The 13,976-nt window shown below is 47.7% G+C and overlaps 1 protein-coding gene across 1 annotated transcript; it reads right to left on the minus strand.

The window, feature by feature from the left end:
* Positions 1 to 710: 710 nt before the first annotated feature.
* Positions 711 to 8,029, minus strand: LOC122387318 (endonuclease III-like protein 1). Its single transcript, XM_043377423.1, has 8 exons — positions 8,013 to 8,029; positions 5,076 to 5,254; positions 3,642 to 3,796; positions 2,945 to 3,115; positions 2,487 to 2,646; positions 1,928 to 2,049; positions 1,562 to 1,695; positions 711 to 1,083 (listed from the first exon to the last, which is right to left on the minus strand). The coding sequence occupies exons 1-8, from the start codon at positions 8,027 to 8,029 to the stop codon at positions 1,065 to 1,067; spliced, it is 957 nt and encodes a 318-aa protein (XP_043233358.1). The 3' UTR covers positions 711 to 1,064.
* Positions 8,030 to 13,976: the final 5,947 nt, after the last annotated feature.

The following is a 13,976-nucleotide window of genomic DNA, read 5'->3' on the forward strand; positions in this document are numbered from 1 at the left end:
CCACAGTGACCGGTGACCTCGCTCCCCTCGGGATTTGGACCCGCCCTACCCCGACCGTAGCGCCACGTGGTGGCTCTGGAGATCTTAAATAGACCCACTGTACAGCCCTCTGCAAACTGCGTGGTAGGTATTCTTTCTTTTTTTCGACAAAACCGAGAATAACGTGGATACTATGCTATCGATCATTCGGAAATCGTAACAGCAAGACGCGCAAGACTCCGCACCTTAGATTGGCATTACCATCGTATTCATTTTCCATCCAGTTTGGCAACAAAATCCAAAAGTTTATATTTGCCCCAGAACAAACTTTTGCATTTTGTTGCCACACAAGGCATATACTTTGTTTAGTAATAGGCCCAATCGAAGGAGTGCATGGCGCCTCTATTTACAGTGAGTTCCGATCGACTGATAACATAGTTTTTGAGTTATTACCGGTGTTGTCGAAAAAAAGAATACTTACCACGCAGTTTGCTGAGGGCTGTACCTGCCTGGGGACTTAAAGCAAGTTGGAAACATCAGTTAAAAAGGAGACAGCTATGGATGGTTCCTCGTCAGAAAAAACAGCGTTTCAATGTACACTCAGATGCTGGATCCACGCACTACCCTAGAACTGACACTAAAGCAAGCCAGAACTAGAATGTAGCTGAGTGTTGTTCGTCTGTAGGGCTGCTTAGTCTGTTGCCTATGAACGGTGAACACCGAAAAGTCTAAAAAAACAATCATATATTCCGGGCCGTTCCATGCAGAAGTAAATGCCAAATGGCACGTACTACGGTGAAAATGTACAAAAACAGTCATCAAAACTATCACAAGCCCTGACCTAGACACTGTAGACTCAATACTGCAAAAACGAGCATTTGTACTTGAACCAAGAGTGCGTTTAGCCACAACACTTTCCTTGGTGCTTGGCGCTGTAACAATGAAAACATATACAAATCCTGGAATTATTCAAAATACAAGTGATGGCACTCATGTATCTTTGCCTGGAAACGTACCATAACTAGGTCGACTGACCAAAAACCATGACTCCAATGAGGCAGGATTGAGCTCCTGCGGTCCATGCTCTATGTAAATGAGGCAGCACTGAGGAATGCAGCGAACAAATGACTCACATTAACTACAAAGGCCAGCAGACGTCAGGGATCTGGGCCCTGTTTCACCGGTGATAGCAGCACGCTACTATCAAATTGCGCGAGCTGACGTAATGTGATGACGTCACACTAATGACGTTTCGTGTAATCCGTGAGCTGCGTTTGGAACAGAGTTGCTGACTTGTTGAATGCGTTTGATAGCATTTGTTTGATCGCACGGCCGTGAAGATGTTAGTAGCCATATTTGATGACATCACACAGAGTGACGGCGTCATGGTGACGATGTTTCCATGGAAACCCAATTTGACACGTGTGATAGCTGATAGCAGCGGCCAGCGTGCTGCTATCACCGGTGAAACAGGGGTCATAGCGGCTTCATAAACACGATATCTTTCCCTCACAGCGATCACAACTGACGTCACACCCGCCTATTGATGACGTAACAGGCTCAGTCCCCATCGTAACATTACCTGCGCCGCGGCTTCTTCTTGGTCGGGGAGGGTGCGGCGGCGGACGGACACAAGTTGCGGTTCAGACAGTCGCCACAGCGCGGCGCCACCGGCGTACAGAGCTGCTGCCCCAGACCCACCAGGAGCAGGTTGATCTGCCGGAGAAAAGAACGATCTGTCATAACGCTGCAACCATGGTAACCAGAACAGCAATGCCGATAGCGTACCACTTAGTGTGTAATATTGGAATAAGTAGCACAACTCATGCCTCATTTCCAACGCTGGCTCAATCGTCTTTGCCAGCAGCCTCTACCTTTCAAGAGCCAGCGTCGCCGATCGAGCGCTCTATGCTCTGGCGCTCGCCTCTCTATCTCTAAGCGTTCTCACCTCTGTCCAGTGTTGTCGCGGCAGCCACGCCTCCAGCGCCTGTCGCGTCAGCTCCGGGGTGCCGGTGGGTTTCTGCACCCAGCCCAGCCGGTTGGCGATACGGTGTACGTGGGTGTCCACGCCTGGGGAAACGACGGAATGGCAGTCTCAGGATGAGCGCAGTTCGAGGTCGTACACGATGAACGCAGCGAAAGACGTCAAGTCAACGGACAGGGATCGCCCGCACAATAACAGACATAGGGTGAAACCACGTTTAACGAGACTCAAGCCTATTTCGCCCAGCGGTGTTGCTTTGTTTATTTACATGCTACATGAAAAGAGCTATTGTATCGTCAAAACTTAATCTCCTGTCCTCGAGTTACCACAGCCTGGTGAACGCCCGACAAAGCAAGAGGAAGAAAGAACGCCTGCGATTGCCATCCACCTGCCCATCACTGTCAACGCTAGAATCTACAGAGCCAGCTACCCCAACTGCTACAACCACCTCAGCCATCTGAGTCACCACTTCACACACCACCTACAATACCACAGCATCATCTCCACATCCACCGCTACCCACCGATGCCGGAGACCTGTCTCCAGGCGATGTTCATGGTCAGGTGGGCCATCTTGGGTCCGACGCCGGGCAGTCGGCATAGGTCGCCCACCGAGCCGGGGATGTCGCCACCGAACTCAGTCTCCAGCAGGGCGGCCGCCGCCTTCAGGTACTGCGCCTTCCGCTGTGGTTGGAACGGTGAGAATTGGAGTCAGCGAAAGAGTGGTACCACAGGACTGACCGAGATGGCAAGTCAGTAACATAAGGCGAAAACACGATAAAATAGCGTTAGCGGTGACACCAGTAGGTCGATCTTAAAGTCATCGGCGTTAAATTCACTTAAATTAACGGCATTAAATTCACACACATATTCGCTTTGCAACAAAATACTCCATAGACAGTCACTTCACTCACTTTCCCCTACTTAGTTTCCAGAAGCTGTCAAACCCCGACCCTCTCCGATGGTGACGTCTCATGCTTACCCTCCAGAACCCGACCGGTTTGATCAGCTCAGCCAGTTCCGATTCCGGTACCGTCCGCAGCCACTGCACGCTCAGACCCGCCTGTCGGAGCCGCGTCATGGCGGCGTGGTTCACCTCGTCCCGAGTCTGACTAGACAGCATCAACGAGACCAGCACGTGCAGACGACCTGCCTGAGGGGAGGGGGACAATGCGTTAGGGAGGAGTGCAGACTAAGGCCGGATTCGATGTCTCCCGGATGACGAAGAGCTATGACCGGATCGTAGAGTCTACGTCGTCCGGTCAATGCCGTTCGAGGTCGGCGGGGACTGGGCGGCGGCTCTCAAACGGGACTGGCCGGACAACGTAAAATCCTAGTCATCCGCTATGCAACAATGAACAAACACACCCTAAATCGAGAGGAATGCTTAAAAGCTCATTGGGGGGGGGGGGCGGACTACAGTGGTCATCGCCCATCGGCGTTAAAAGCTCAGGCATAGGTATGGCAGGTGGAGGCATATGCATGCCACTACAACAACGACTCATGCTCAGATGAAAATACTGAATCATAGAGCAAGAATACAGCATTTTGCAGACTGAATGGGCACACAGCATGGGCTTCTAGCAGTTGGGCATCATGGCATAGCTAGAGAGCTGTGTCCCTGCCTGGCCTGAGGCCTCCCCTATCTCAGAGTGAGACCTGAGACAGCTCTGCCCTACCTTGGAGTCAGTGGCACCAGGGTCGTTCATGAACACCTCAGCTCCCATGCTGTCCACCGGAGCATCACGGGCAGCTCTCATGGAGCGGATGTTCTCCAGCACTCCTTCCCACTGTGGTGGACTCCAGCAGTCTTCAATGTCCACCACTTTGGAATCTGTGAAGGAAAGGGATGCGGAGCCGTGGAAATTTCAAACGGCTCCGGCTCCGGCTCCGGCTCCGGAGAAAAAAATCGGCTCCGGCTCCGGCTCCGGCTCCGGGTGAAATGTTATGGCGGCTCCGGCTCCGGCTCCGGCTCCGAGTAAAATGGTCCGGCTCCGGCGGCTCCGGCTCCGGCGGCTCCGGCTCCGACTCAGTACATCCCCTATGCAATCAATTAAATACGGGTACGGTGGAAGAAAAATTGGATTGGTTATACGCGTTGCCTACTCTTGCCATGACCGGCTCACCGCGTCCCCGCGCAAACGCACCTCGGAGAGAACTGGCAGAACAAAGGACTAGGAAGCGATGGCATTGGAAACGCAGTCGCCGCGAATCGGAGTTCACTGAACCATCGTAAGCTGACACCCATCTCGGCTGCATTGGGGGGGGGGGGGTGGGGTGGGGGGGGGAAAGAGATGGTGCTGGGAGTCGCAGTCCACTGCACTGGCTTCAAAACAATGGCCGTCACCTGATGACCGGTCCTCATGTTCTGGGGATGCAGTAGACGTGAGGGGGGGAGGAGCAGACAGGAAGTTGATTGCGTACTGTGGGATACTGGGGATATTCGGCTTTTTCATTCACTTGATGGCCCATGACGTACTATTGGTCTCAAGATAAGGGCCCAGGCGACCTGTAGTTTTGATGCGGTGAATACCCTTACCCTCGCCACAACTCGGGCCGAGTGCACCCCTCCTCCCAGCCAGCGCCACCCCCACTCGCATTGTGGCGAGGGTGAGGGTATTCACCGCATCAAAACTACAGGTCGCCTGGGCACTTATATTGAGACCAATAGTACGATATGTTTTACTGCCTTGTACTGTCAAACCGAACTAGGTCAATTATTTTTTTCCTCTTCAAAAAATAAAAAGGAGCCGGAGTCGCCCCCTTTTTTGGCGGCTCCGGCTCCGGCTCCGGCTCCGGGCTATATTGTTTCATGGCTCCGGCTCCGGCTCCGGCTCCGGGCAAAATATGCCGGCTCCGGCGGCTCCGGCTCCGACTCCGGCTCCGGCTCCGCATCCCTGGAAGGAACGGATGTTCATTGCTTCGGTATGTTATTGCAATAGGCATGGTTTCCCCATTTGATTTCAATCTACTCTGCCCTGCAGCAATCATAACATTGCCTTTGGTAACCCATCGTGAGATTGGTAGCACAGCTCAATTTCAAATGGCATGCCTGCTTGACACTTCAGACACTAAATTGATAGGATGCAGGACATGATGTAAAAGATACCTACCATCTACCAGCTTTCTCAGTTTTGAAGCAGTCGATGCATGCTTCTCTGGATTTTCTGCTTGAGTTGCAATAGAACCATCAGCTGTTTTTGCAGCTTGCCTTTTGGATGACATTGCTGACGACAGGCTGCTGGGTAACAAAATATTCCCCACAATATGTTTCTTGTGTGACAATATAGCTCTGGAATAGAGGGCATTGGTTAAACTCGCCAGAAAACTGCAAAAATAAATAGAATGCCAAAAATTATCATTTTAACAACCTTGACATGCCTGAAATTTATGAATGGATTACACATGGTATACACATTGCAGATAGGCATCAGTGGGTCTAAATGGAATGTATCAGTATCCTCAAATGCAACCTCATTGTAACGCTGAGCAGAGAGCACATATCAATATCTTGTACATTTACATGTCATACAAGAGATTAGCACAAGCTAGCTTGATTCCACAACACACCAGGCACAAAACGGACACGCCTAAGAGCTGGACTTTTTGATGACGTCTTCGGGTGACGTCATGTCGTGTGTGACGTTTCGTGAGCAGGTAAGGAAAAGTCACCACCGCTGGCGAACATTGGTGCGGTAAATGGCAAACACAAATGCTGCGCAGAAAAGACAAAGGTGTAACTTCAGACAACATTCGTTCGGACGACAATGTCAAGGCGAATCAAGAAGTTCTTCATGCGATTGTTAGTTATCTGTCGTGCTATTTTAGTATGATTGTTATTAGCAGTTGATTTGTGAAATGTATTATCAAAATCAATGTTTATTGAACGCAGATTCAGTTTATTTTCAGATGTACCTGTAACCTAGGTACCCTTACACTACACTCATCTCAAGCTGTTCAAACACCCTTGACAAAGTCGATTAAGATGAAAGGTTGGGTATAATTTATACTGTGTTTTCTCTGCATTATTAACATATTCATCATATATACAATATAAGGACCACATGCTTTTTACATGTGTCCACATGTTTCGGTCAAGACGCGTGATGGTCGTGTCGTGTAGCTACAAAGTGATGGATTTTTTTAATTTTAATATAGTCCGAATGGTTGATTGGGCGGCTTGTTGCACATAATGACCCGAAGTTTGTGGTAAAACTAGTTTGCGGGGTATTCGATGAACAAGTGATTTATTGCAATTCTTATTGCCTGGCTATATTGATGAAAACAATAATTATTATTGCCATTTGTTACATGTCATATTACACTCTACAATAGTGGTGTCAGCACCCGTTGGCCGTCGTCAACGGGTGCTGATTCAGGGCTGCAACTCGGAGTGGGCACCTGTCTCCAGCGGTATCCCCCAAGGTTCAGTATTGGGGCCGACGCTGTTCACAATATACGTCAACGACATGCCACTAGAGGTCTCAAGCAATATGAAGATGTTCGCGGATGACACGAAGCTATACAAGCCACTGACAAATCCATCCGATCGTGGTGCTGGCCTGCAGGGTGATCTGGACGCTCTGGCACGATGGTCCTCAAGGTGGCTGCTGCCGTTCAACGCAGGAAAGTGTAAGGTGATGCACATGGGCTCAAGAAACCCTGCACACGAATATAGGCTGAACGGGACGCCCATCGCTGTGGTAGACGAAGAAAGGGATCTGGGGATCATAATCGACTCTGAGCTGAAGTTTCATACGCAAACGGCCGCGGCCGTTTCAAAAGCCTCACAGCTGCTCGCGGTCATCAAGCGATCCTTCGCTCACATCGATGAGACGACCCTACCCTTGCTCTACAAGGCTCTCGTCCGCCCCTTTCTGGAGTTTGGGAACGCCGTCTGGGGACCGTTCAGCAAAGGAGACCAGAAACGCTTAGAAAAGGTCCAGAGACGCGCCACGCGTATGGTGGAATCCATCAAGCACCTTCCCTACCCCGAGCGTCTGGAGCGTCTCCGACTGCCGTCGTTGTTCTACCGCCGCCGCAGGGGTGACATGCTGACGGTCTACCAGCTGTTCCACGGTGGAATCGATGTGCCGGCAACGACCTTCTTCACCAAAAACGAGACCGAGCTGACGAGAGGACACGGGTGGAAGCTGCTCAAACCCCGAGCTGTGACTCTCGCCCGACGAAGCAGCTTTAGCGTCCGCATCATCAACGACTGGAACGCTCTACCTGCTGAGGTCGTATCAGCCGAAACACTCTCGACATTCAAGGCACGACTCGACCATCACTGGACCCACCTAATGTATGTCATGCCACAACCTTACGAGTCCTGAATGTCTCTGCAAGTAACTCGGTGAGAACGGGACCTATAGGCCAAGTGGCCTTTTCTATCCCGATGACCTTCAAGGTAAGGTAAGGTAAGGTAAGGTCAATCGGTTACCAAAATTTCGGTATACCGATACCGAACCAATACCGATTCGGTATTCGGTATTATATACCAAAAGCATTTGGTATTTTGTCGGTATCATGAAAATCAACTACTGTCATAAAATATTTGAAAGCATTTTTGATAAACCTTCTGAACTCAAATTTGATTTTGCTAAATGACACTGGATGAAGAAAAATGGCAATCATGACACATTTCTCCCAAATGCATGATATCCTAACAAATGGGCAAACACATCAACTGACAACTGTAATATCAAATAGGTACATCAGTCTACCAATGTTAAATGGCAACTAATCAGTGTTAGCAAATTCCAATACCATGAGGATAATTATCCTACAAAGAAAGCCAATGTGCAAGACATAAACATGAATTAATGTTTAACTCACTGTATGCTGGAAAACATACTTAAACTACCTTTCTCAAAATTTCCAAAGCATTTATTAGCAACAAATTTGACTTTGTTTTGAGGAGTCTGTGATTGATCTTGACCTTGTCTTCCTCTCCATTTTACTGCAATGCAATTACATTATCCAAAACCCTGTTTAATACAGCACTAGCTTCACCATTATCATCTAATATTTAAGGCAGCATTTGTCACTTCATCATCACCCCCATCAGGGCGTTTCACCGGTGATAGCAGCAAGCTGCTATCACGTTTCGCGAGCTGACGTCATGTCGTGACGCCATACTGTTGTCGTAATGGGTAGTTCCGGCGCACGATTGCCGCGACCTTGGCGGCGGCATTAAGTGACGTATGAGCCTAAAAGTAAGAGTTTACGCAGTCATGATAGTATATATATTTTTGATATATATTTTTTCAATATGATGTATTTAAAAGAAGTTGGGTTTAGGAAAAATTTTGACATTAACTTCGAACATTTAGCTGATGACGTAAAACAATATTGCGGCAATCGTGCGCCAGAATTGCCCCTTACGTCAGCAGTATGACGTCATCACATTACGTCAGCTCGCGCAATTTGATAGTAGCTTGCTGCTATCACCGGTGAAACAGGGCCCAGCCCACAAATCTTCAACTTCGCTCAACTTCAAAAAGCCTTGTAGTGAGCGATGCTGTCATGATCCTGTGGATAATTTATTTTCTTCAATTAGTGTTCTCTTTCCTGCTCTCTCAACAGATACAGATCGCTAGCAATTTTATCATTAACACTTATGAAATATAATTGGCTTTTGGCTTGACTCGCACACAGCAGTTTCAAAACTGAACACATCTAAAAACATTTCAATGTCGCAGCTGCGCCAGGTTGAGGAACCGATATAGCTCAATTATTAATTGAAAATAATTGAACAACTATGCTTTTCTGGTACTTCATTTTTCAGCAAAAGTGGCCTACAACTTTCTTGAATTAATTTTAAGATGTCAAAATCTATACAAGGAATTTTGATTTAAGTGGACTTAAGCAAAAAAGAAAAGAAAAACTTTATTTTATACAGTTTAATCAAATGCAAATGGCCGCCGCCTGTAAGGCCGCCATTATGGAAGAGATGACACGTGACGTGTGTCAATGCTTCCGTAAAATTATGGACATTTTACTTAGATTTCATCGCGATATCATTACAGTGGTGTCTGCTATCTATCAGTGTGCCTCGTAAGTAATTATTTATCAAGTTTTGTTGTGTTACACATTTGTTTATGAAGAAAAATTGGTTGCGTCAGTATCGTCACCAATCACCATGCTACTTGGGTTTAACTGTAGGACTAGGTATCATGGGCTTTGTTTACATTAATGGTGTAGCAAGCCCAAGGTGTAGCCCATCATTGTCAATTGGGTTACCACTTTTGGATCATGATAACACACTAAACCCTGTCTTGACCGGACTCGAAATGAATGACTTGAATTGAAAGAAGGTTTGATGGTTCAGGCACGGACAAGATTCAGGGTTCAAGTTATTTTCCTAACACCTCATGCAGTTGACTTGAATCCACATTCCAGTAAAATAACTGACCTGAATATTTGTTAATAGTTACAAAATAAGTTATAAATGTTTTTTTTTTGCAATGCAAATAATTAACAGATTGCCTGATTTGTTTTTGTTACCTTATTTCAAAGTATTAGGTACCTTTCAAGGCTTATCATATGTCTTGAGAAAGTTTGAAGCATTTGTTTGATAATTCCCTGATTTCGGTATCTAGTCGGTATTTCCCCCTATTTCTGAAAATCGGTTCGGTTTTGGTATAATCTCAGTGGTTTTGGTCGGTATTGGTTTGGTATTGGTTTCCAAAATTTCTGAAATTGACATCACTACTCTACAACACGCATCATGGTCATTAATAAGACAATTTGACGTTTAACAAGAGAATTTGAGAGACAAAATAACGATGTTAACTTCTTGCGTTTTGAGCAATAATGGAATGATGTTAAGTTTTGATACAGTCTTGCTTACACTTGACTCCCAGCTGTTGTGTCTTTGCTATGCGATGTTAAACATATAAAACATCTTACTATTCATGTATGCGCCATGACTCATGTAATCTTTTCACAGCCAAGACGCTCCTAAGGTACTGGGAATGTGGGGAGTGCAGCAGCACCGATGGTCGGCTGCGACGGCTGCGATTAATGGTACCACTTCCGTTGTGCGGGACTGACTAAGGAGCCAGGTAAGCGCAATTGTTTTCTGTCTCAGTATTTTTGTTGCAGCTGTAGTGATCAATGAAATATTTTCCGCACTGTTCAGCCAAACATGTATTTCAAACAATCTGCTTCCCAACCAAGGGTGTCGCCACAGGGGGGGGGGGGACGGAGGGGATCTCGTCCCCTCCACTTTTTAAAATTTTAACATTACGCCTATGGCGTTGCATGGAAAGAATCGACTTGAAATGGTCCTCGTCCCCTCCAAAATGGTCAATGTCCCCTCCAGTCGTCGCATCGTGGCGTCGCCCCTGTTCCCAACTACACAAATTTAGTCAAACAATGTGCCAATATGGAATTTTCAGGTTCAGTTGAATGAAATAGGAACAATGATAATTGTAGATTACGTATACCTGCAAGAGAGGAAAACAGAATACATTGTATTGCTTGTCCTTCACCGATACTGTTATTTTTCCATTTCTAGAAACACCGACATGGCGATGCAGGTGGTGCTGCCTGGTGAGGCCGCGGTCTCCGGAATCGCCTGCAGACGAAGTCACCTGGCGTCCATCTGCACATCACTTGCAGCAGTGAGGCCTGCTGACAGCGTCTGGCAGTGTCGGCAACGTGCCAGACAGCTATCTGGAGTCCTGCTCACCGCAGGTTGCCGACAGGAGGGGCGACGCATCGTCTCCGAGGTCGCCTCAGCAGCAGTGAGACCCCACTGGCCGTCTTCTTAGGCTTCAACTAGATTGCGAACAACCTATGCTGAGACAACGCCCATGACGTGTGATCCGGTACCGCTACCGCACTGCGTGCCTGTGCCCGCCGTGAGCCGCTAGTGCATGGGTTCGACCATGAGAATATGTGTTTATGTTGCTTTTACTATTGTTTATACGTTGAAGTGACGAATTGTTTATTTTTCGCAAGCCTCCGCTGTCCGGTTGCCTGCAGCTCCATGCAACGCCAGCTGTACTGTTGTTTTAATGTTGTCTCTCCGCTCAGCTGTACTGTTGCCTCTCCGCTCATATATGACACCCTCTATATGAATGGCACTACTGATTGTCAAACCCACTGTCCGTATTGTCCGTAGTGGTGTCTACGCCCATGTGCATACAGCGTGCAGAATCCAGATTCTATTGACTGTATCAATACTGTATCAGCGTATGGGGTGCCTGCTGCATCGCTCAGAGGAAACGCATCCAAAAGGTGCTGGATTTCGGCGCACGTGTCGTGTCTGGCCTCAGCCGAAGAGATCACGTGACTCCTGTGCTTAACGAGCTGGGTTGGAAGTGTGTGGACGATTTGATTCGTGACAGTGACGTAGCTGTGGTTAGTCGCCTACTAATTCGGACAGTGCACCACAAATCCTGCGGAGCAAGTTGGTGCTCAGCTCCGACGAGTCAGCTCGCACCACGCGTGCGACCGAGCGGGGACAGCTGCGTCTGCCCCGGGTCCAAACCGAGTTCGGCCGTCGTGGATTTTTGTTTCGCGCCAGCCAGCACTGGAACGAGTCCTCAGGAGCGCGTCAACAGTAGGTGTGGTCGACTGGTTAGTGTACCGGAAGATGTCTTAGATGTGTACTTTTTACTCTGTGGTTTCACTTCTATCCGGTTTTACTGCAGTGTTTTATCCAGATGTGTTTTCGCATGTATACGACGTGGTCACCACAAAACCCATGTAATGGAGGGACCTAATAAAATTGTATTGTATTGTATTGTATTGAGGAGAGTTGAGCCAAGTCACCATAGGCTCGGGAAGAGAGCAACGTGGAGGCCCACTGCCCCTTCCTTGGCCCCCACTGGGGGCGCCAGCCACTCCAACTTTTGACTGGATGTCAAGAGCGTCGCCACGAGGGGAACGAGTCGCCGGCCAGCCAAGGTAGCCAACGGCGTGTGAAGGTTGCCTGACCTCGAGGAAACTGAGATGGCACCAACGGAGGTTTTGTTAAGTAGGCGACCAAAATTCGAGCGGCAGCAACCTGGGCACCTTCACTGATAGCAGTGCCGCGTATCAGGGCGCCTTCGACGCTGAGCTGGGCGCCGGCCGCCGATCATCAGGACGCCGGGGGAATATGACCCAATATCCCCCGTAAATATGTGCCTCGGAAGGGAGACCCAACCATAAAACTGAAAGCTCGCCGTATTTGATCCACTATTTTTCGAGCAGGTCCATAGATTTCCGTCCTCAAAAGTGCGGGGATATTCCCCAGTGTTTGAGTTGGATGGGACTATAGTGGCGTTTACACCGACAGGAGATTCCCATTGCCGGCTGTGGGAAACTACTGTCGGTGTAAACGCCATTCATATTTCCTGCATCACCCCTGTGGGGACGCCCTTACTCCATGGTGCCGAGCTTATCAATTGGGATATCAATGGAATCAAAATCTCTTATCGATCGATGAAGAACTAAATTACCCCGACCCGGAGAGCGTCTTTGAAATCAAAGCAGTAGCACATGACGCAAGACTTCAGGCAAATAAATCCTTCTTGTCTGAAATAAAACATTTGTGTATTGATAAGCACGTTTTATAAGCAATAGTAGCAAGATTCTCGATGTATTTGTCCTTGGTGATAATTTAGTAGCAGATACTTACCGTCGCATTTCGTTTTTTCTAATTAATAATTTATATTGTCAGAACTAGCAACATGTCTCTTCGCTCAACAAAAATTACAAAAGTGAAAAGGAAATGATAAATTGCTTATATTTTGGTGAAACTGAAAATTAATTCAGCACATATTTTTTTTACAGCGTTGAAGTCCAGCTCCAAAGGACAGCTGACGATCGTAGCCGAGCAGGCAGTTTGGTACTTCTTCACTACTTCTTAGAAGTACCCGTTAGTACCGATCATGTCTCACATAATAAGCTATTGGAACAAAAATATGCATGTTTTTCTAATAATTCTCCTTTCACACTTAAAATAAATACTTTTGAAATGCATTTACTAATTAATTCAACAAAAACGGCTTGAAATTTTACAACGTCAAAATACTTATTCCAATTTCCACCATGAAACCACCACGATATTACTTGCTTACAGAACCGTGCGCACAGTGCGCGCAGTTTTATCGTGACGTCAGAGGGTGCTTCCTCAGTGGCGCCCCCTGGCGGGGAACGCGTGCAAAAAGTCCAGCTCTTAGGCATGTCCCACAAAACTGCTCACTACTAGCGCCACCTAGCTGACTATACGTTACATTAGCACAGTACCATGGATGAAAGAACCTGGATAGGAAACTCCTATTCCTTCAACATTACGGGCAGCGTTCCGGGCGATCGACCTGCCACCTAGCGTTCGGTAAGTATCGGGACTGGAAACTCCCGCCGTTAAGCATTACGGCCTATGGGGGACGCGGGGCGTCATGTTTTGAAACGGGTATTAGACCGCAATGCGGATGTATTTTTAGGTTTAGAAGCTATTCACGACAGACAAAATTGATCAGGCTATCGAATGAGACCAAAACTATAATTTTCCGTACCGCACAAAAGTCGTACACGAGGGCCGAATACAGGCGACCTTGAAAAAGAGGGCCATTTCTAGTGTTATTCTCTTACGCGGCGCCAGTGAACGCTTACGCGGCGCCAATGAATGCGCGGCAGACGCGGCTCCCGCTGCCGCCGCGCGTGCCCTCGGGCACTTACCGAAGGGAACGCAATCAGCTGTTAGTTTCCAATCCAGGTTCTCCTTCATCCATGACAGTACCATGCTCCAATTCAGCTCAATTCAGCCGTTATGTGTTAGCACCAATGCGCTATATACCGTCAGCACTTGATGGCGCAACCAAGTTGAAGTTACGTTAGTTACTAGCACTATTGTTGCTATACTGCTAGCTAGCACAGCCATACTGCTAGCTACTATTATTGCTACGGTCGCTACTTGCTATGTCCTTCTCGTCAGTCAGCAAATATCACTACTCAGGCCATCCCAGGCAAAAAAAGGCTGAAACTATTCCCTTTCTGAAAAATGTCCAACAGCA

Source organism: Amphibalanus amphitrite, unplaced genomic scaffold (genome assembly GCF_019059575.1).
Source record: "Amphibalanus amphitrite isolate SeventyFive unplaced genomic scaffold, NRLGWU_Aamphi_draft 000281F_arrow, whole genome shotgun sequence".
NCBI classification, from domain to species: Eukaryota; Metazoa; Arthropoda; class Thecostraca; order Balanomorpha; family Balanidae; genus Amphibalanus; species Amphibalanus amphitrite.